Source organism: Uloborus diversus, chromosome 10, assembly GCF_026930045.1.
Source record: "Uloborus diversus isolate 005 chromosome 10, Udiv.v.3.1, whole genome shotgun sequence".
Lineage (NCBI taxonomy): Eukaryota > Metazoa > Arthropoda > Arachnida > Araneae > Uloboridae > Uloborus > Uloborus diversus.
In genome coordinates, this window is record NC_072740.1 from 124,024,917 (window position 1) to 124,045,778 (window position 20,862).

General features: G+C 32.6%; 1 protein-coding gene across 1 annotated transcript in view; it reads left to right on the forward strand.

Annotated features, from left to right (window-relative positions):
* LOC129231166 (glycerophosphocholine cholinephosphodiesterase ENPP6-like) overlaps window positions 1–9,938 on the forward strand; it is a 165,211-nt gene extending 155,273 nt beyond the window's left edge. The window contains exons 6-7 of the mRNA XM_054865414.1: window positions 364–483; window positions 9,916–9,938. Of these exons, the coding sequence (XP_054721389.1) occupies window positions 364–483; window positions 9,916–9,938 (143 nt within the window). The remainder of the gene's footprint in view (window positions 1–363; window positions 484–9,915) is intronic.
* Window positions 9,939–20,862: the final 10,924 nt, after the last annotated feature.

Here is a 20,862-nt window from a genome sequence, read left to right on the forward strand (position 1 = left end):
TTGATTCTTATGGCTAAGGTAAAACTTATAGAAGTAGAAAAAAAAATAAGTAAAATTTAAGCCAGGAGTAAAATAATTGTATAAGAAGATCATTTAAACTATTTTAATCATGAAATACTCGTATGTTATTGTATGTACAGATGTGCAATTACTTATATTATTCCATGACAATTTACAACTTCAATAAAGTGTAAATACACTAATTTTACGCGATATGATGTGTGAAGCAATTATATAAGTTTATGGTAAAATATCTTTGAGAAGTAAAAAAAAAAAAAACATTGAATTTATGTATTGGAGATTGATAAATAATAATTAAGAAACTAAAGTTTCTCATTTACCCTGCAAGTTGATTGGTTGCAGTACCTTTGATGGTTGATGATTTGCAAAATCACCTTTTGGCCAATGAATTTAATGTCAGCAGTATGCTTTTCACGGCTCTGTGGCTGTCCTTTAAAGCGGTGGCTGTATGGCTGTCCTTGTGTAAGTACAAGCCATTTGCCCGTTGTTTCCTTGAAGATCGCATGTTGGACATGCGAAAACAGATATGAAGAAACATAGGAATTCACTTCATGTTTTCAAGATAATACTTTATACACATGTTGAAAATGATTTACTTTTATTTGAGAACAGATTTATAAGTCTAGCCTTCCGCAACCAGGTCCTTTTGTTTGCTACCACGACATTAGGATAATCATCACGGTTTGATTCAAGTACCATCAACATTAAAATAGAAAGGAAGAAATTTGAGGCTCTTTTTGGGTAATCCTACTCAACAAAAACAATCCTGTTGTAAAAATTTCTCCGCCGAGAAAACCTTTAACTTTTCCGCACAAAAAGGAATTCCTTCACATCTTAAACCCAAAAACCCTCAGCCTTAAAAAGTTATGATATCTAGTTTGCCCGCCAAGTATCTCTGCCAAACTATCATCCTCCGTCTTCTCCTCTTTCATCACACCTACTTCCATTAGAACCTTCTCCCACCTTCAACTCCTCAGAAATATGGATAGATCCTTTAAATTGATTATCCTGTTTGGCGGGAAGCTTTTCAAAGTGAAGTGGTTGCTTGGTAAGCAAAAAGCCATTTATTCTTTAAATAAATAAAAGGTAACTAACCAACAAATTAGCTTTTAAAATGCTATTAAAACATAAAAATTATCAATTTAAATAAATTTAATGGTATTCATATCAACCTCCACCACACTTGGAAGGGGGGATTTGAGTTGACACTAAAATATTATTAAACGAGTGGCGAATGACACAAGGCAAATGTCACTAAACATTCAAGACACCACGTTTTTTGATTTAGTCACCGCGTGACGTGTGGCGATCACTAATATTGATCTTTTTAGTCTAAGTCTGGTGTAAGTTTAAGAAAAAGAACGGATTTATTATTCAACTGAAAATTCGGTAAAATTCCATCAATATTGTTAGGGTACATTTTAGGATTTATTTTTAAGTGCCAATTAAATGATATAGAATGATCTATTAAATACATTAACAAATTATTTAGTAATATTTTCATCAAAATTAACTTTTGTTAAAAAGTTTCACTTCTTTTTTTGAAAACAACGAAATAACTTTCGAAGCAAAATGTTCTTAGATGAAAGACTATCTGAAGCAAACACTGCAGAATGCGGAATTCACAGCCTTCAGTTGATGGAACGATAAAGTATGAAATAGAAAGTAAAAGAACGTGAAAAAGAACCTGAAAAGGAGTTACGAAAGCGTTCAAGCGAAAAATCAGTCCGATCGACTCCAGAATCGAAATCGTTGGGAATCAGTTGGCTGATTCTATCATTAGGATCACATCGGAAGATGTCTCAGTTATACGTAGTTTTACTTTGTACTTTTTTTGGCTTTTTGGATGGTAGACGTTCAAAATAAATTGTTCCAAGCTAGATAAAAAAGGATTCTTTTCTCAGAGATTGCTGTTATTTTCACAAAGACTTTAAAATTATTTGTATTGTTTTTTTTTTCAAATATTTATTAAAGAGAAAGTTTTTTTTATCAGGAAGAAAGCCTATCTTTAACTTACTATTTGGTCATCAGGCGTAAAAATAAAACCTATATACAATCCAATCGAGTGTTTTTTTGTGTGTGTTTTGCACACGTTGTGCACTTTTTATGCATCAGTAGCCAGAATATATATATATCGGCCAGAATTATGTCAGATGCATACAAGTAGAGGCGGTTATCTGAGTCATTTCTCGAGAAAAGAAAAAACAAATTGAAAGCAAAATCTGCGCAATCTAAGGTATAAAAAAATCTCTAGAAATAAGAGGAAGTATAGGCGGGAAAATAGTCTTTGACGTTTTTTCTCAGAGTTAAAATTATTTTGAAGGAATGAAATATACGAAAGCGTTTAAGACCATAATAAGTATCAAGTCTAGACTAACACTTTTTAAGAATGAAACAAAAGATGGTAGTTAAAAAAAAAAGAGATGTGTAATATTATAGTGTTTTACATTTGGAATGTTTGACAGTTTTTATTTAAGAAAAAGCAAAATATACAAATTAATATAAAAAACTTCAATGATCCGCCTACCTTTTCCATTGAAGGTAAAAAGCGTCAAAATTTGCGAGCTGTAGTACTTTGAGTTTTAATGCGTGAATTACGCATGTGAGGACTTTAATATTGCTTCTACGAGCAAGTGTATACAATGACAGATTTGTAGCCATAAAATTTGATTGTCTAGTAGGGCCATAGACTAATAATAAGAATAGATCGAGCTATGGCAACCCTTTTGCTCCTCATAAACCAAACCATGTGACTGGTGGACATCCTAGCAACAGCGGGCGTTGATCGTAGCAGACGATCAACGCCCGCGAGAAATAAAACAAATAGAATTGATGGAACACGGAAGAATGATCTTTTATGGAGTCCGATTTGTAAATTTGTTATTCTAAGTTGTAAATATTTTGTTGATATAGTGAGTTTTTCGTTTAGATAGTACTGTGCATTTTCTTTAGTCAATTTCAATTACTCTCTAAGCAATTAAAGATGCAAGCGCCCAAAAAGAATCGGCAAACGGTAAGAGTTTTACCTACAATTTCAATTGAAGATACCGATTAGTACATTTCTGCGCTAACGCAAAATGCTTATGCCGTTACGTTCACACCAACGCTGACCAATTCCAAATGAAATAAAAGTTACTAAAAACTGATCAAAAACTAATTATTAAAGTCAAAATAATGCATAACTAAAAGAAAAACAGTTCAATCTCTGAACCTGGAAAAAAATTATAATGAAAACACATTATGTCTTACAATACATGTCGAGTGCCAAACTATAGATAATGTTGCCATCTAGCAACATGTTGCCAAAGTTTTTGCCAAGCCTCCCACCAGTCACATGATATATCCATATGAACCAATTTTTTCATCAGCAAGTCTGGGAAAGCTCGGTCTACTCTTATTATTAGTCTATGAGTAGGGCAGACAACAGACCCGAAAGCTCGAATTTTAAAATGATACTTTGTGCTTTCTTCAATATTTTGCTTTTATTGATTGAACTTTGCTTTTATTTACTCGTAGAATACCTCCTGTTAAATGTAAATAAAAAACAATTGCGCATCCGACAAAGCAAGAAGTTTTCATTTCCATCAAATTCAGTTGGTATGGTTAAAGCTGTTAACTTAGTTCAGAGAGCATTCCGAATAAAAGAACACTCAAATTTTATCTTTATACCTATACTCTGCTCAAAGAAGTTAATCAAAAGTAAAACTCTCGAGTATCCACTCCACTAATTCTATTATTTTAAAAATTCATCTCGGTTCAATTGATTATGGGAATTGATTGGTTATACACTACTCAAATAAATTAATAAAAGGAAAAAAATGCTAGAATCTTCTGCACTAGTTTTCTTGTTTTTCGAAGTTTATCTTGGTTCAATTGACCACGAGAATCATTGGTTATACACTACTCATGTGAATTAATCATAAGAAAAATCCCTAGTATCTACTCTTTTTATTCTATATTTTTTTGAAATTAATCGGAGTTCAAGTGTCTATGAAAATCATTGGTTGTACACTACTCAAATAAATTAATCAGAAGAAAAAATCCCTAGTGTCCATTTTAATAATTCTATTATTTTTCGAAGTTGATCTTGGTTCAATTGACCACGAGAATCATTGGTTATACACTACTCATTTAAATTAATTATAAGAAAAATCCCTAGTATCTACTCTTTTTATTCTATAATTTTTTGAAATTAATCGGAGTTCAAGTGACTATGAAAATCATTGGTTGTACACTACTCAAATAAATTAATCAAAAGAAAAAATCCCTAGTGTCCACTCCAATAATTCTATTATTTTTCTAAGTTTATCTTAGTACAATTGACTATGAGAATCATAGGTATGGAGAGCTGTTACAGAACTCTGATCATAAGCGGTAGCTCCTTGTTTATTTTGGTTCTGGATGCCATAAATTCTCCATTGAGTCATTGGGTAGAATTCTGCAGCAATTAAATTCTTGATGCGGATGTGTGCTTGAAGTGAAGCGAAGAGGCAATTATGTAAATACAAGGAGAGTGAATCCATGCATTACTTTTTTTACTTTTCGATCTTTTCTTTATGCTTCACTTTTTCTTTCCGAGGATAAAAGATTGCGATACTAAATGATATCCGTGCTTTCGCCGACGAATCGATGTTTACATTTTCGACTCTCACGTTTTTTTTTTTTTTTGTGGATGAGAGGTTGCTTTACTGATGACTATCAAAATGCATTTTAATAAGCTGCTCAAAATGCATTTTTAAAATTTGCTTGACATTTCACATTACACCAGAATTATTCCATTGAACGTAGCGAGAGTTAAAGTTTCTGGTACGTCGATACAAGTGACTTTTGCACTTTCGTCAGTTTAAACTACAAAATGTACTATTAAAAAAAAAAAAAAAAAAAAAACAATAAAATGTTTGACTCAAAATTCTTAAACATTTCACGTTTGCAACTTAGGAGTTTACCTCTGGAGTTTAGAATTGTTATTTATTACATTCACGGAGCATGGGGTACATTGTGAGCCCATTGGCAGCATACCCAATATTTTTTTCTGATAAAATACTATAAGTACAAACTGAAACTCTGTAGCTGCCAATAACCAAGAAAATTCTCAATAAAAATGATATTAAGTCAATTTTAAACTTGTAAATGCAATAAATCTGATGGTAAAAAAAAATAGATTTTTTTTTTTCAACATTCACAAGAGTTTTAGTTTTAATCATAAAACATGTTTTGCTATTTGAATTAACGACTAGAAAAAAGGAGATACAATAGAATGAAAACGCCATTCTAAAGAAAAAATACTTTGCTATATGAATTTAAGACAATAAAATAAAATAGTAAAATAAAATATGTAATAAAGTACATAAATAAAGTGTACATATAAAAACCGGCATTTAAACAATTTGAGAAAAAAAAATGACTTTAAATATATATTTTTAAAAATCACAATTTAGCCATGATGTCATTGGATTGGGAAGAAGCAAACTTTGTTTCAATTTGCACTTAGTCTAAGGTAGAAAATGATTGGAAAAAAAAGGAACTATTAGCATGAGTATTTTTACTGTTGTAATGACGCGAGGGAATGCAATATATTCTTTAAGAATAGTATAGGGCATCGAACTTAAGCTAAGTGTTTCGAGACAATTGTAAGTAAAGATAAAAGCATGCTCAATACGGGGGCCAAAAAGTCAGAGTGCAAATCTAGAATTATTAATTTAAAAACAGAAGCACTCTACGCTTGGCATATCAGCCACTCCCTAAATTTAATGGTCAACCAGCGACGTTGGGCTCAATAAACGAGTAATCTTCCCAGATCTCCTACCAGACCAAGCAAGCTCTAAAAATAAGCACAAATAACCCTGAAATTTATTTTTAATGGGACTTTTTTCATTAATAAAGAAAGATCGAAAATAGCTTTAGTGGAAGAAAGGATTAATCAATTTGAAAAGATAGTGATATTTTCGCTTTTCGTTGCGGCATTTCATTACCACGATCAAAATCAACAAGAATACTGTAAGGATAAACGCTCAGGCAGTGTTTATTTACAGGCTATTACAATGCACTTAACGAGATATAAATTGAGCCAACTGATATGAAGAATGTAAAAAATTACTATCGATATGTTGCATGAAAGGTGTAAAAGTGGAAATGAGATAAATTAACTGAGGTGACAATGAGGAGGGGCTGCTCATGGTGCAGATTGCGCCATTGAAATTTTTAGGGGAAGGGGGAAGGGGTAATTTCAGCGAGTTATTTTCTTAATTTTGAGTTGGGGGGGGGGGACGTTCATAGGGGCGGTGCTCTATAGCATTTGAAGAGGTGCGGCATTGCACTTGGTAGGATGGACACTCCTTAAATTAATTCAATTGAAATTAGAGGGATGTATCTCAACAATATTTTATCGGTGTTGAGTAATAAGTTAAAAATTGCATAGATTGAAAACATATTGTAAAACTGTTTATTTTCATCAATTTTGAAGTTAAATTTTAAATTTACCCCTTCCAAATTATGGAACTTCACAAGAATGTGTAAAATACGGTCTTTTAGAGTAACTTTGAATCATGAGAGCAAACTTTGTACCATTCTTTATACGTATTTAACCATACCTGACTTCAACACTAGTTATAAATTCCTAATGTTGCATTCTGCACATTAAGTTTTTCTTTCTGCGTAAATTACATGACGTCAAGTTATCATATCTGTTTAGCTTTTTTTTTTCTCAAAATAAGTTGACAACAATAACCACAGCTAAATGTGTAGTCCACTAATTCTTAAGTTAATGTTTGGAAGTTACTCTTGTTTGCTGATTTGAAGTTGGTTACATCTTCCGTTTTTTTTACGGACTGTAATAGAGGCATTTTTTCCCTTAAAATGTGTCACTTGGCACATTTTTAATTTTCAGCGATTTTATTTATTTATCCCTTTTGCAAACTGAATATTTTGTAGTGAGCGGCATTAAAAAATTTCAACAACTTCCCGTCAAATTTAGAGATTTGGTGATAAGTTTATCACGCAATTCCACTATCTGCATGCATCTACAAACCATGTGAAAGATGACTTCTATTTCTGACTGAAACTCTATAAATTTGACTTTTCTTAAAATTTTTGCCAGAGTTTAAAACTTTATATTTCGAAGACGGGGACACAAGGACAAATAATTTATGCATCCGAAAACGTGTTTTATAATGCTCTTTTGCTTGCTACTTATTTTTTTTCACTCTTACACTATCGTGTGGTCTCTTGGTTAGCCTATACTTTTTTGAACAAAAATATGTGAAAAGATTGAATGCTGGAACCTGGAATTGATGGGGTGATTTCTAACTTATTTTTCTCTAACCAAAGATAGGCATTGAACTCGATCTTTAAATTTCTGCTCAAATTTTCATGTGGGTGCTCGTGGTTTCGGAACCTCATTATGTATAAATCCTGTTGACTACTGGAAGATTCATTCACTGAAAGACTATTTATTCTTGGAGACTTATATCAAAGTCGAATGATTAAAATAAACCCAACATTTTTCTGCATCGGTTGGCATGAAAGATTTGTTAATGGGTCACGGGGGAAACGCATAAATGTATCGCCATAGCCTTTTTCATGACTTTGGCGGAAGCTGGATGATGTTTCGGATTGCCAAACGCGATATCGATCTTAAAACTCAAAAAATACAAAATATTTTCGAAAAAAAAAAGCTACGAAGTTTTAAAACTGAGCTTATCTGCATCACCACATTGTGTACAGCATGCTTCTGCCTCTAAAACTGCTTACACTCATGCGCGTTTTCCATTCTACTTCGTCTTCCAGATCTCGATAGGGAAAGAAAAACACATGTGCTACGGCATGCGTCATGGCAATTCAGGTAGCTCAACTCATATAAAGGCATGCAGCTACGCATGCCATTCGTTCACCTTTCCTTTCGTCATATTCAAGACAAGACGAAACGTAAACGGCAACTGCTTTGCAGGATTGGATAGAGGGGGGAGGGGGTGATAAAAAAAAAACACTGAATAAGGCACTTATCAAGTGTCCTTACTTCCATAAGACTTAAGACTCTTGTTCTAAGAGAAGTATAAAAATCGCCTCAAATTTCACTAACAGTAACACTATCCAGTTTGTTCTAAGATTCTGCAGTTTTGCAGTGTTTGATCAACTGCAATTTCATCTCAGCTGTGCCAAGTACTATTCATTACGTCTCCTTTGAAAACCATTCAATTTTTCTTCTCCTTTCAAACGTTCTTTAAGTGTCATTAACAGTATGGGCAGAAACAACGTATGTCTTTCTTCTAAGTATTTTTATGTATTGCAACCGTCATATGCGGATCGCATTTGCGGGGAAAACCAAAATTTAGTCATTTTTTGGCGAAAAAGGACCCTTAAACTTTTTTTAGATAAAAAAACTCAGTACAGAGCTCTTACTATGCACGCAATGTTTCAGATTTTATGTTTAGATTAAGGATTTTTTTTCTGCAAAAAAATCAAAATATTGTGAATGAGAAAGAGTAAATTTTTGGACTGAAAAGTTACCTACACCGTGTTTCGTTTTTTTTTTTTACTGTACCGATCTTTCTATGTATTTTTAGTTATTGCAAATGACAGACGCAAATCCCATTTGTATAGGATAAAGATAGCCAATAGGAACTAAATTTCTATAGTTATGTGGGGAAACTGTGCGTCAAAATTTTCGTGGTACTGGTATCTGCCAAAAATGATGCTACATGAAAAAATAGATGCTGTATCGGGGTGTCGCACTAGGTCTGTAAAAAGGTAGTGCCTCTAATGCGCCCATTAGAAAGATAGTTATTGTTCATGATAAACAACACTTATACAGTAAAACCTTTAAAGTTGACCACCTTTGTAAGTTGACCACCTGTCTATGTTAACCGCTTTTGTCTGGAACGAAATTTGTCCTATCTTATATAATGAAGGAAAACCTCTGTAACATGACCACCTCTCTATCTTGACCACCTGTCTATCTTGACCACTAATGAACACCAAATTTGGTTTGGAGTATTGTAAAAAACCCTTTGTAAGTTGACCACTTGGTTTATTTTTTAAAATTTTATTTAGCAAATTAATTTTATTATTATTTTTTTTTATAGCTTTCCAAGAATATTTTTGATGTCAGACCAGCATTTTACCAACTAAATGAAACAGCAGCATAACTAAACCTCCTTTTGAGTTTGAGTAGATCATCATGGGGTTATAAATGTATTTGAGAAAAAAAAATAAAGCGAAAAATTTGTAATTTTTGATTAGCTATGAATTTTTAGGAACTATTAATATCAAATGAGTAACTTTTCATAAACAATAAGACTTTTTTTTAAAAACAATTTACTGAAATTTTAAATTTGCATGACACATTATATGTCATTCTGGGAAAATAATCTCAAAAAATATTTAAATAACATTTTAAATTATTGTTTCAAAGTAATGCTAAACAATGAAAGTGAGTTGAACAGAAAGAATAAGTGTCAATTTCTCAAAAAATGAATACATGGTGCAAGAAAGGAAAAAAAAAAACCATTACCCCCTTTATAAGTTGACCACCAAAGTACTGCACCGCAAGTGGTCAACTTACACAGGTTTCACTGTATTTTTTTCTATAACATAATTCAGTACAGCTGCTACTATGTATGCTATGTTTCAAGCTTAGTGTTAAAATTAAAGACCTTTGCTGGGATGTAATTAAAGTAGTGTGAGTGCGAAAAATATATTTTAGATTAATAATGCTTACACCGTTTTTTTTTTCCACCGATTCTTTTAAGTTATTTTACTTATTGCGAACAGCATAAACAAATCACTTTAATGAATAATAAAGAAAACTATAAACATTTAACTTTCTAACTTACACACTTTTCATGAAAAACTGCACTGTTCGTTCATTGCATGCAATGTTTCAGACTTTATTTTCAGGTTATGGACCTTTTATAGGATAAAATCCAAATATTGTAAATGAAAAAAAAAGAAATTTCAGATTGAAAATGGTTACATCATTTTTCATGTACTCTCTCCAAATCTAATAATGGTACAGTCATAAAGTTTGTAAGCTGAATTGGCTCTAACTTTTCGGAAATACTGAGTTATATTATTGGCATATATGAAGTGCTGTATGACTTAGGTGACAGAAGACGATCGAAAATACTTAGTGGTAAATTATGATTGAGGTTTTTGAAGAAAAAAAAGAAAAGCACGTAAATAAAGCACAAATTGTCAAGAAAAGGCAATAATTCTTGACAATTTATTCTTTATTTACGACGTTTCTTCATTTTAATCATAAAAAAGAGCTTCAAAAAGAGCAACAAGGATTTTTGCATGATTGAATTTTCAACGGATCGCATCTCATGTAAATGAGGTTTATTTAAGGATTAAGAAAAAATATCGTTTTCAATCAGAGATAACCATCATAAGTATTTTAGGATTTCGAAATACGATATTTTTCAATAAGAGCAGATCATCCTGAGCATTTAGAGATTCAGGAACAAGATCTTCAATGAGAGTTGATAATCGTGAGCATCTCTAAAGATTTTTCTTTATTCTTATAAATTGAATGTAGAAAAAGAAAGTTACGCTAAATAACACATTTCATATGGATAATAGCTATCTCCAAAGAACAGTAATTAACGCGGATGCAAGAAAATTAAACTACTTCTAAAATCATTAGTTTAATCAAAAATGAATTAATTAACTGCCGTGACCCGAGACATAATTAAGACATAACTATAGCAATCCTATTTCAGTGCAAGATAATCGAAATTTTTGGAAATAAGTGTTGCATTTGATACTGCCCAACTGATAAAACGCATCATTAACAGACGAATTAAACCACGGAGCAAATTGGTTTTCTTTTTAGTTTTTTTTTTTTTTTTTATGGAAGCTAGTTTGACAAGAAATTGTTGAATGTATTTTATTTTACCGTCCAGTTCATTTTTTTCTTTTTGAGCTATAATGAGTTTTTCTGTGGAATAAGTTATGAAAACCTCGACAACTTTGAAGGTATGATTTGATACTATGGATTGAGTTCTCAGTCTTATTACTTTCATTGTTGGCTGCGCCAATATTAAAGAAACCGTACTCGATGTTTTTTTTTTTCTTTTTGCTATGTAATTACGCTTTGCATTACGATGGGAGAATCCTCTTCACTCATTTGGGAGTTCATTAAAAGGAAAAATTAGATGTGAGTTAAGACTGTAAGGTATCATTTCACCAGATATCTTCTCTAGTGTCATCTTCACAGAACTGATCGGGTAGAAGCTTTCTTTACATAGGGAAACTTTTGGGGGCTGATTGAGATGATTGTTTTTTCATCTTTTTCATCATGATGTCGTCATGGTGATTTAAACGGATCTTCTTATTACATAACCAGGAATATCATGGAGGGGAAAAAGACACTGTCGATACTGACCGACAGAAGCAATGGTTTTATTGAATAACATAGACTTATAATGTTGAAGATATATTGAAACATCAAATTGAATTCAGTTTCAGTTAATATATTTAAATTACACAATTCAGCAGTATAAGCTTATTAAAATAATCAATTATCCAACGTATTGAAGCACAAATTATACAAATTATTGCAGACACGTGTTTCGGTGTTACAAGGAACACATTTGTCAATGCAAAGAAGTGTGAGCTTCTGGATGAAAAGTCATCTTTTTCGCATCTCCATTTGATACATTGCTTCCAGACATAGTTTTTCCCGCTGGTAAAATTATTGCTAATTTATTCAGATTGGTTTCATTTTTTGACTATTTGCATTATGGGTTTTCTTGGAAATTTATTACTTAACGGTTTTTTTTCCTGATGGAATTGTATAATAAATTTGTCATTTTACCTTTTTTGTTTTGTTTAATTTCTAATTTTTGGTATTTATACTATCTCCTGTTCCAGCGTGTTGCTTTTCTCGGATGACTTTTCATCCAGAAGCTCACACTTCTTTGCATTGAAAAAGGTGTTCCCTGTAACACCAAAACACGTGTCTGCAATAATTTGCATATTTTGTGCTTCAATACGTTGGATAATTGATTATTTTAGTTTTCAGCACAAATGTATATATTCGTTATTATAAGCTTATGTTATTCAAAAAAACATAGCGTCCGTCGGTCAGTCCCACGAATGCCTTTTTTATGGTATTAAAAAACATACCCTTCTCCCGGGTAGGCTTGAATCTCCAACTATGCAGTAAACAGTCGAACGCGCAAGCCGATCGTGCCATGGATGCTTCACTACAGGTGAATTGTCAAAAGATTTAATATAAACATACGCATTCGAGAAAGCTGTTGGAACGCTTTTTTATTTAATTTTCATCCAGTTCAACCTGGCCGCCAACCTCCTATAAGAAGTGGCAGAGACAAGCAAGCTAACTTTTTCAAGTCGTTATGGGGTTCCAATCTGAATCATGTGTTTTAATCTATTAGTGTTCATTTGAACTACGGACGAAAATAATTAAACAAGTTTAACCATGTTTAGAGTGGAAAATTGATAATCGGGCAATAAAGGCGAATTTGTCCGGTGATATAAATCATCTCTGTGATCTGGCGATTCCCAAATGGAAATTTGCGAGTTACTTTTATGATTACAGATACTTCTAGAAATGACAAAATAATTGTAACTTCGAAGAAAACTTTAAAATTATGAGCATTTCTGGTATTACACTTGTTGAATTTCGCACCCCTAACAGCTAATTACGCATCCAATTCTACCTAAAAACCAGATGTTCACATTTCCATCTATTTGGTGTTGGAACTTTAAGTGTAAAACATAGCTACTTTTTAAAATGAGAAAGTGGTCGTTTGTCAAGTCTGAAATAAACGATTCATTTAGTGTCATCTAATATGCAAGACCTCTATTTTGTTTTATAACTTGTCTTTCCCGATGATATTCATCAATGACATTGCTGAGGACAGTGCAGGTCATTTGTAGGCAAGCTTCCCCAAGCCACGAGAAGCAAGTCGTGCTGCTAGAATATTTATGTCTTGCACATCAATAAGGGTTAAATGAGGGTGGTTAGAGTGAGAGGTACTTGCACATCACGTCCGTGGTCATTCATTTTGAAAGTAGCTGTCTTGAAATGGTCACGCTATACTTTCAGCGGACAGTTCAATCGGAAGGGTACAGGGGGCGCTAGAGCAGAACTGTATAAATTTGTCGCAATGCTGATTGAGTGCGTTAAAAACCAAGTTTCGGTTGAAGTAGTTCTTGTTTGACGCTTTTTCTAGATGCATACAAATCAGCTACAGCAATTTACGTCAGTATCTTATGGATATATTGCCTGGTTTTAACGAAATTTGTACTCAAAGAGTTTTTCTTTTAAGAAACACAGATTTCTTATTTTTTCAAATCATTTTCACCTATGAAGTTCAATCAGGAATAGGTGTTTGAAGGGACAAACCTTCGTCATGTGTGAAAATACGGTCTTCCCAAATGTATATCATTTTGTATTTCCTTCGGTTCTGGATGTTTATAAACATCTCGAATCTCATAAAGCATAAACCTCTTTTCGGTCTATTAATTCATAAGCAACCTTTCAATGGAACTTATTCTTAAGTTAGCTATTTCATTTTGGCGTGTACAATTCTCTTTTGCTTGCAACAAATTGCGCACGCTATACTTCAGTTTTCACTTCAACGAATACGCATGACTGGGGCTGCGGCATGCTAATACTAGACGTTTGCTTTACATGAAGCACTTCCCTGTGTTCTCGAAGGATGTTTTTTCTGCAATCACCATTGAATTTTGATAAATAAATTCCTCTCTCGCCCTATTTTCGGGGAGTTAATTCTCATCCTCAAAACCACTTTTCGAAATTTAATTTCATTACAGTCGGCAGGACATTTGAACTCAGTTCCATAGCTTGTGACAGTGAAATGACGAACTGTTTTTTCGAACATTTCAAACTATAGTAGTTGAAGCTCAATTGATTGGCACAAGTGTGAAATTTTTAACTATATATTTGCTCTTTATTTCCGTAATTTTAAATTTTATTTTGGCTTTTATTTTTTTATATTTGAATGTAAGTAACTATTATGTATCGTACTAACATTCCAAAAAATGGTTTTAGTGCTTAAAAAGTACTGATTTGTAAATGTTACGTGAATGTATGGTCACGCCCGCAACATGGACAAGTCATTGTTTTTTGAGTACAAAAATTATTTTAGACAGTTGATACCTTATATTATGATACATAATGGTTCCTTATATTTAAATATATCAAAATTAAAAGCCAAATTTTTAAAATAAGGGGTTAAAAAGAAAAATGATCAAAAGTGTCACATCCGTGCAGATGTATTGGGTATACAGTCATTTTGAGTAACTTTGACCCATCTGGGTTAACTTTGCCCTACTTTTTCCTTTGCATAGAAAATTCGGCTTTTGAAAGCAGAAAAAGGCGGCTCAGTCTGTACTCAATAGGCGAAGCTATAAAGTTAGTCTTTTAGCTTTTTTTCAGTAAAACAAATAGTAGTACTGTGCACAGTTCATTGCATCATCCGATGATTCTGAATTAACTATTTCGAATCTATTTTTGAAATATCTCCTCCCTCATTACAATATTGTATGCAACGTCATTAACTACAGAGATCTTGTAATGCTGTTGAGAAATAAAAAAAGTGAGTTTTTAAACGCATCGAGAACATTTTTTCTGGTTAACCGTTGCACTACCTTCATTGAATCCTTTTATTTTACATCACATTTTTAACACGGCTTGATGTATTACAAGTTGCGTTGTAAGGTCTACTTCGGAAATAAAACTTGTGACAAGTGACGCATGTTCAACAATCAGGTTTAAATAAAAGAAGAGGGAGGAATGTAAAATTTCCTGTCAACGAGTATAAAGGAACAATTTTATGACTCAAAATTTAAATTTAGACCTCTTTGGATTTCTTAAAGTGCCAAAAATTCATGCATTGTTATGGAAAGGTGCAAACATTCCGTTTGACTGGTTTTCTGGCATGGGGGTTATCCCCTATATGAATTCCTGAGCGATAAAGTACCTGTTTGCCAAATTTAACAAATATCCGACAAAATAATTCGTATTTTTATCAGTATAATCCTTTTTAATCGATAATCACAATTTTTCGGTTAATACAGTCAAGAGTTACTGGGATTGGTTTAAAGGTAATTTTTTTTTTTTTTTTTTTTTTTTTTTAAGAAGCATATAGATTTCGTTAGATATAACACATTATTTATTACTATCACTATTACTATTCCTTTACTATTGTTTGATACAATGCAATTGATATTACTAATACTATTTCCATTATTTTACTATTGTACGATAAAATTGGATTGAGATCTACTATATCACTATTACTACGTTCTATTACAATACTACTACTGTAACTTATGTAGAGGAATGTGGGGCAAAGTGAAATGGTTAAAATGACTGGGTTTTTTCAAAATGAACAACTCAGAAATTTGTTTGGAAAATTACAGTACATAAAGAAAGAACATTGTATATTAGAATAAAACTTGCCTTAAAACAGTATTTTTTATTTTTGGCTGTAAATTTGAGTCTTCAAAAAAAAAAGTGAAAAATTTTTACTTTTTTTCATGGGGCAAAATGAAAAGTAAAATATTTTTCTAATGAAATATTTTCTATTTGATTATCAAACATATTTTTGATCAAAAGAATCAGTAAATAAAAGGTTGAATGAATAAAAGAAAAGATAGTGAAACAATAAACGGATAATTAAATGAATAAATCAATTAATATATAAATAAAAATAAATGAGCAAATAAAATAGTAAATGAATAAGGAGATAAGTCAATGAAAGAATAAATAAGGGAATTACTAAATGAAGGAATATAAATGAATTAATAAATGAAAACGTAAGTGATTAATGTTAAATGATTGAATGAGTAAATGAAACAAACTATTTCAATTTGCCACATCCACGTTGTCCGAATAAACTTGACTAATTGTACAATTTATTTAAAATACAAATAAGCTCAATATTAACTAAATTTTGACTGCATTGAATATTAGGAGGTTTCAACTTATATTTAAAATGTTAATAACCAGAACTTTATCATTTTATAGCAACAAAAATAACTTTTGATTTACAAAAAAAATATTACAACATGAGTACCAATTTTTTAAAATTTCCTGTATTACCAAATGCTTCAATCTTCGGCGGTATTTTTCTCTTGACTGGAATAGCCTGCATGTGGTACAACATAGTTAAAATAATACCAGATAGGTGGAACTAAAAGTAGAGTAAATATTTCAACATTTCACTTCGCCCCGCTATTTCACTTCGCCCCACGTTCCCCTACTATTAATACTTTTTAACTATTAGTATACTATTTTTACTTTATTACTATTACTGTACAATAATTGCTCTATTACTGTATAATAACTGCTGTATAACTATTACTGTAAGGTAATTCCTGTATTACTATTACTGTACAATAGTTGCTGTATTACTATTACTGCATTATTACAACTCTAGTATTGATGCTTTACTATTACTAATTTATTACTTTAACCGTAACATTACTACAAACTTTCTCTTTTCTATTGCGACACTCTATTATTATAACTATAATGTTACGATTACTATACTATTAGTGCTACAATCCTATTACTATACTAATATTAAACTATTTCTCTGTTATTACTACACTGTGACTGTGCCATCAGTGGCGGATACAGCCGGCGGGCAACCGGGCATTTGGCCGGTGGGCCGGTCCTGCTTCGGGCCGGTACAGCAAAGTATTTCGGGCCTCTCTACTAGCAGCAAAATATTTCGGGCCTGTCTACTAACAGCAAAATGTAAATTTTGCACGCATGTGTTTAGAATAACGCACATAAATCATTCATTCATAATGCACATAAGTAATTTATACATAGTTCTGTGATTAGACAAAGAGGTCTCCAAAAGTGCATTCGTGCTTTAAAAATGTAAATCAAACACTGCGTAGTCTTCAAGGGGCCTCCAAATCAATATGGACCTAGAGCCTCACTTTTAGTTAGTCGGACCCTGGGGCTGCCAATATATTTTTAGTGGTATAATATATTTATATAGTGGTATAATATCTCGGAATCTATCTCGACTTAAAATCACCAAAGATCTTCAAAAACTGCGTTTTCAGAGCTAATATATTTTTAAAACTTTCAGAGGAGAGCCCCGGGAACCGCTCTTCATAGCATGTACTCGAAGATAAATAAAAATTCTGTTTTTGGATTTCCACGTCCGAAAAATTGCAGCAGGAGAAACCCTGAACCTACGCTCCCCTAACATCACCAAATATTGTCTAAAATTGAGTTTTTAAGACTACAATTTTGAAAATTTTCCGGGGGAGAGGCCCCCTAGACCCCCCTATTTCAGACTCAATGTTAATCTTTCCATTAAGTTTATATTGCTAATACATTAATGACTCCCAGAAGCCAGAAAGCTAAGTCCACTCTCTCTCTCTCTCTTTGTATTGATACATGCGTTTGAAGAAAAAAAAATAAGAGACTGTCAAACTCGTACCCGACCCCTCCCACCAGGTTTTTGACCTCGTATCGAGTCTGGGGGTCGTCAGAGTATGGTAGTATAAAAAGAGGAATGTTTATGGACAGGGCCCAATAATGTATGTTTGGGTCGATTGACCAATCACGTTCTAAGACGGCCCTAGTCTTTTACCCATGAACATCGCTAGATCAGTTTCATAAAACAGGGAAATTAATTTACTTGTTATGACTGCAGAAAAGGACATACTAGCCAAACAGTGTTATCATTACGGAAATATTCAATCAAGTTCTGGTCATTATAAAAATACGTAAATGGAGAATTACAATCACAATTTCGACCCAAAATAAGGTTTAGCTAAAACTGCATCAATTTGTTCATCATTGAAGCGCAGAAGTGTTCCTATCTGTTAAATTTTGTTTAAATAAAACATATTTAGTTGTTAAGAATAATTTACTCATATTTAAGTGATGTCCCAATCGTTAGGTAAAATTTAATATCTATAAGAGCTATGGGGCCGCTACATCTCCTAACGCCAGGGCCGATTTTTTCAACCAATCCGCCACTGGTACTATATACTGTTATTATAGTGTTGCACACACACACAACACCAACACTATACTTATTAACCGTTTAACCGCCGAACTATTGACGGATGATCAAATTTGAGTAATTTTTTGAAATTATGTCTATTTATGTCTAGTAAATACAGAAATAAAATAAAATTTCCAGAAAAATTTTTTTTACTATGATTTTCAGTGTGTTCCATTTTTGGAACATTGGCGTTTTGCATGAAGTTTTTTTTTCAGAGAATTTTTTTAAACTAAGAGGTTTTGAATGCAGTTTTTATCTTAGCATACTTTATTGCGGAAAAAATAATATTAGAAATTGCATTTGTGTACATATCCAATACAGAAAATCCAATACAGAAATATCTAATGCCCATCATATGAAAGGAAGCGTTGCTGGTGAAGTCGTTTGTCGCAATGGAAACATTTCTTAGCCGTATTTTTTTGCACACCGCGCAACGTCCTTGGGATGCAGATACAATATAATGTCCGTCAGACATTCTTGACCGTTTATGTAAATGACAACGAGGCCCTGGAGGACTTTCCACTCGTACTTTTCTTCTTAGGAGGTGAGTTGTTATTTCTCTTCGGAACTCTAAATGCTTCATCTTGACTTCGTGTAAATCACAATGAAGTAACCAACTAGCTACAACTGAAATATTCAGCGCATTACTAAAAAGATTCCACCACCATTTTTTACTCCTCAAATGAGGTCTGTAGCTCCCTAAAAGTTTATCCAAGACGTCCACACCCCCCATTTCTTCATTGTATCTCTTGATAAGATGAGGTTGTGGCACATCTATCTTGCATTTCTGCGCATTTGAGTAACATTTTACAGATGCAAGTGGCTCATGTGTATAACAATTAGATGCTACTGTAACCACTGCATTATCTTTCCAGCTGCACATGTACACTGATCCATCAGATCGATAGTCAAAATTTCCGCGATATTCTTTAGAAAGGGCTTTTTTGGATTTCCGTGGACAATGGCCAATTCGGTTTTCACGAATTGTTCCTGTTGCTCGTACACTTTTTTTTTGATAGCTGAGAAATTAAGCCATATGATGTAAAAAAGTTATCAAAGTATACTTCATGCTTAGACGTGTCAGTCAAAACTGATAATAGATCATTTACAACTCTGGATCCTAATTGCACATCAGGGGATCCTTCTTTTGCCTGAATAAATCTCCATGGAATATGGGTATCCACTTGAAGAGCACAGCATCCAAATTTTGAAGCCGAATCTTATTGGTTTTCATCTAATAAACATTTTACATGAATGCCGACCGTAGTAGGGAACCATAGATTCATCTATGCTTAATTTTTCATGAAATACACCAAATTGTTGAGGGTTTTTACACAATTCTTCGTAAATAAGGAAAACTTTTCTTAGTTTGTCATTTTGTTTTAATTCATGGTTGTCCATCAAATGAAAGTTGTTTTTTATTTTGAAAACGATTTTGAGGCATAATTATTAGTACAATTCGCACAGATGTATCTTCTGCACTGCTCCAATACATATCTTCAGAAGGAACAGAATGGTACCCACTCAATAGCAACAAACCAAAAAATTGTAGGATTTCATCTCTGTCAACATCTATTCTTCCTCAGTGATATTGCCTAGTTCATCAGGGGGTAATTGGCATATATCTACATCTGACAAATCCGAATCTGACAATGTCTCTAAATAAGCCACAGCTTGTTCTACAGTAAGAAATCTTGTAGACATTTTTTAACATTTATGAACAGTTGGTATACGTCAAACAGAATTTCCTTTCGCCCGAAAACAAAGCTAGCGAATTATTGAACTGCCTTTAAAATATGAAGAATAAAACTCTCACTAATATTATTTTTTATTATTACGTGACAATGCAGCTGTCCGAGCAGGTGTAAAATATAAACTTACTTGGTTTTGCCAACATCTACATCAGAGTACATTCAAAATGAGAGAAAAAAAAAAGAAACATATATTACGAAAAATGAAATTTCCCCTTGGAAGTCGAACGATTTACTTCTTGGAAATTTGACTCCCTAAAAGCGCCAATGTTCCAAAATTGGAACATGCTATTTTGAAGGGGTACACCTTTCGGAAATATCATTGTACATTTCTACAAGCATTTTAAAATCATATGTTGAAGTATTTTTCACAACTATAATAAATATCATCACATTTTCTGGAAAAACCAATTTTTGGTAAATTTTATAAGAAAAAGTTGCAAAAAGCTAAAAAAACACTCATCTTTGAAAAATCGCAATAAATAATTGAAAACATATAAACAATCAAGCAGGAAATCAAAAAATACTTTGAAATAAGACTAAACTGTGTAAAAAAAAACTTGTTTATTTTAACGTTATTTCTTGGGAAAATTTTCACTTAAATATGATGTTCCATTTTTGGAACATTGGCGGGTAAACGGTTAATACTAAAGAGATTCCTACTATTGTGCGATATAGTAGGATAATCCCGTTACAACGAGCTTCAAGAAAATTTTGTTCGTTGTAATGGAATTCAAGCAATGTAATGGAAACTAAATAGGGACAGAAAATGTATGTCGTTGAAGCAGATATTTCATTGTATTGGTATTCGTTGTAACGAGATTTCACTGCATTTCACTGTGGTTTAGCTAACAAGATCATTTTTCTAGAATATATCCTACTACGTTTTTACTCTCTAGGTGATCATATTCAATTTAAAATAGACTACGATCATCTTCGATTTTCAGTAAGTGGCAATGCAGAAATTTTTCAAAGCATCTCCCCCACATAAACACGGGTTTAAATTTAATTGTTTAAATTAGACACTCTTCTTAACACGCGTAGTGTTATCGCACACC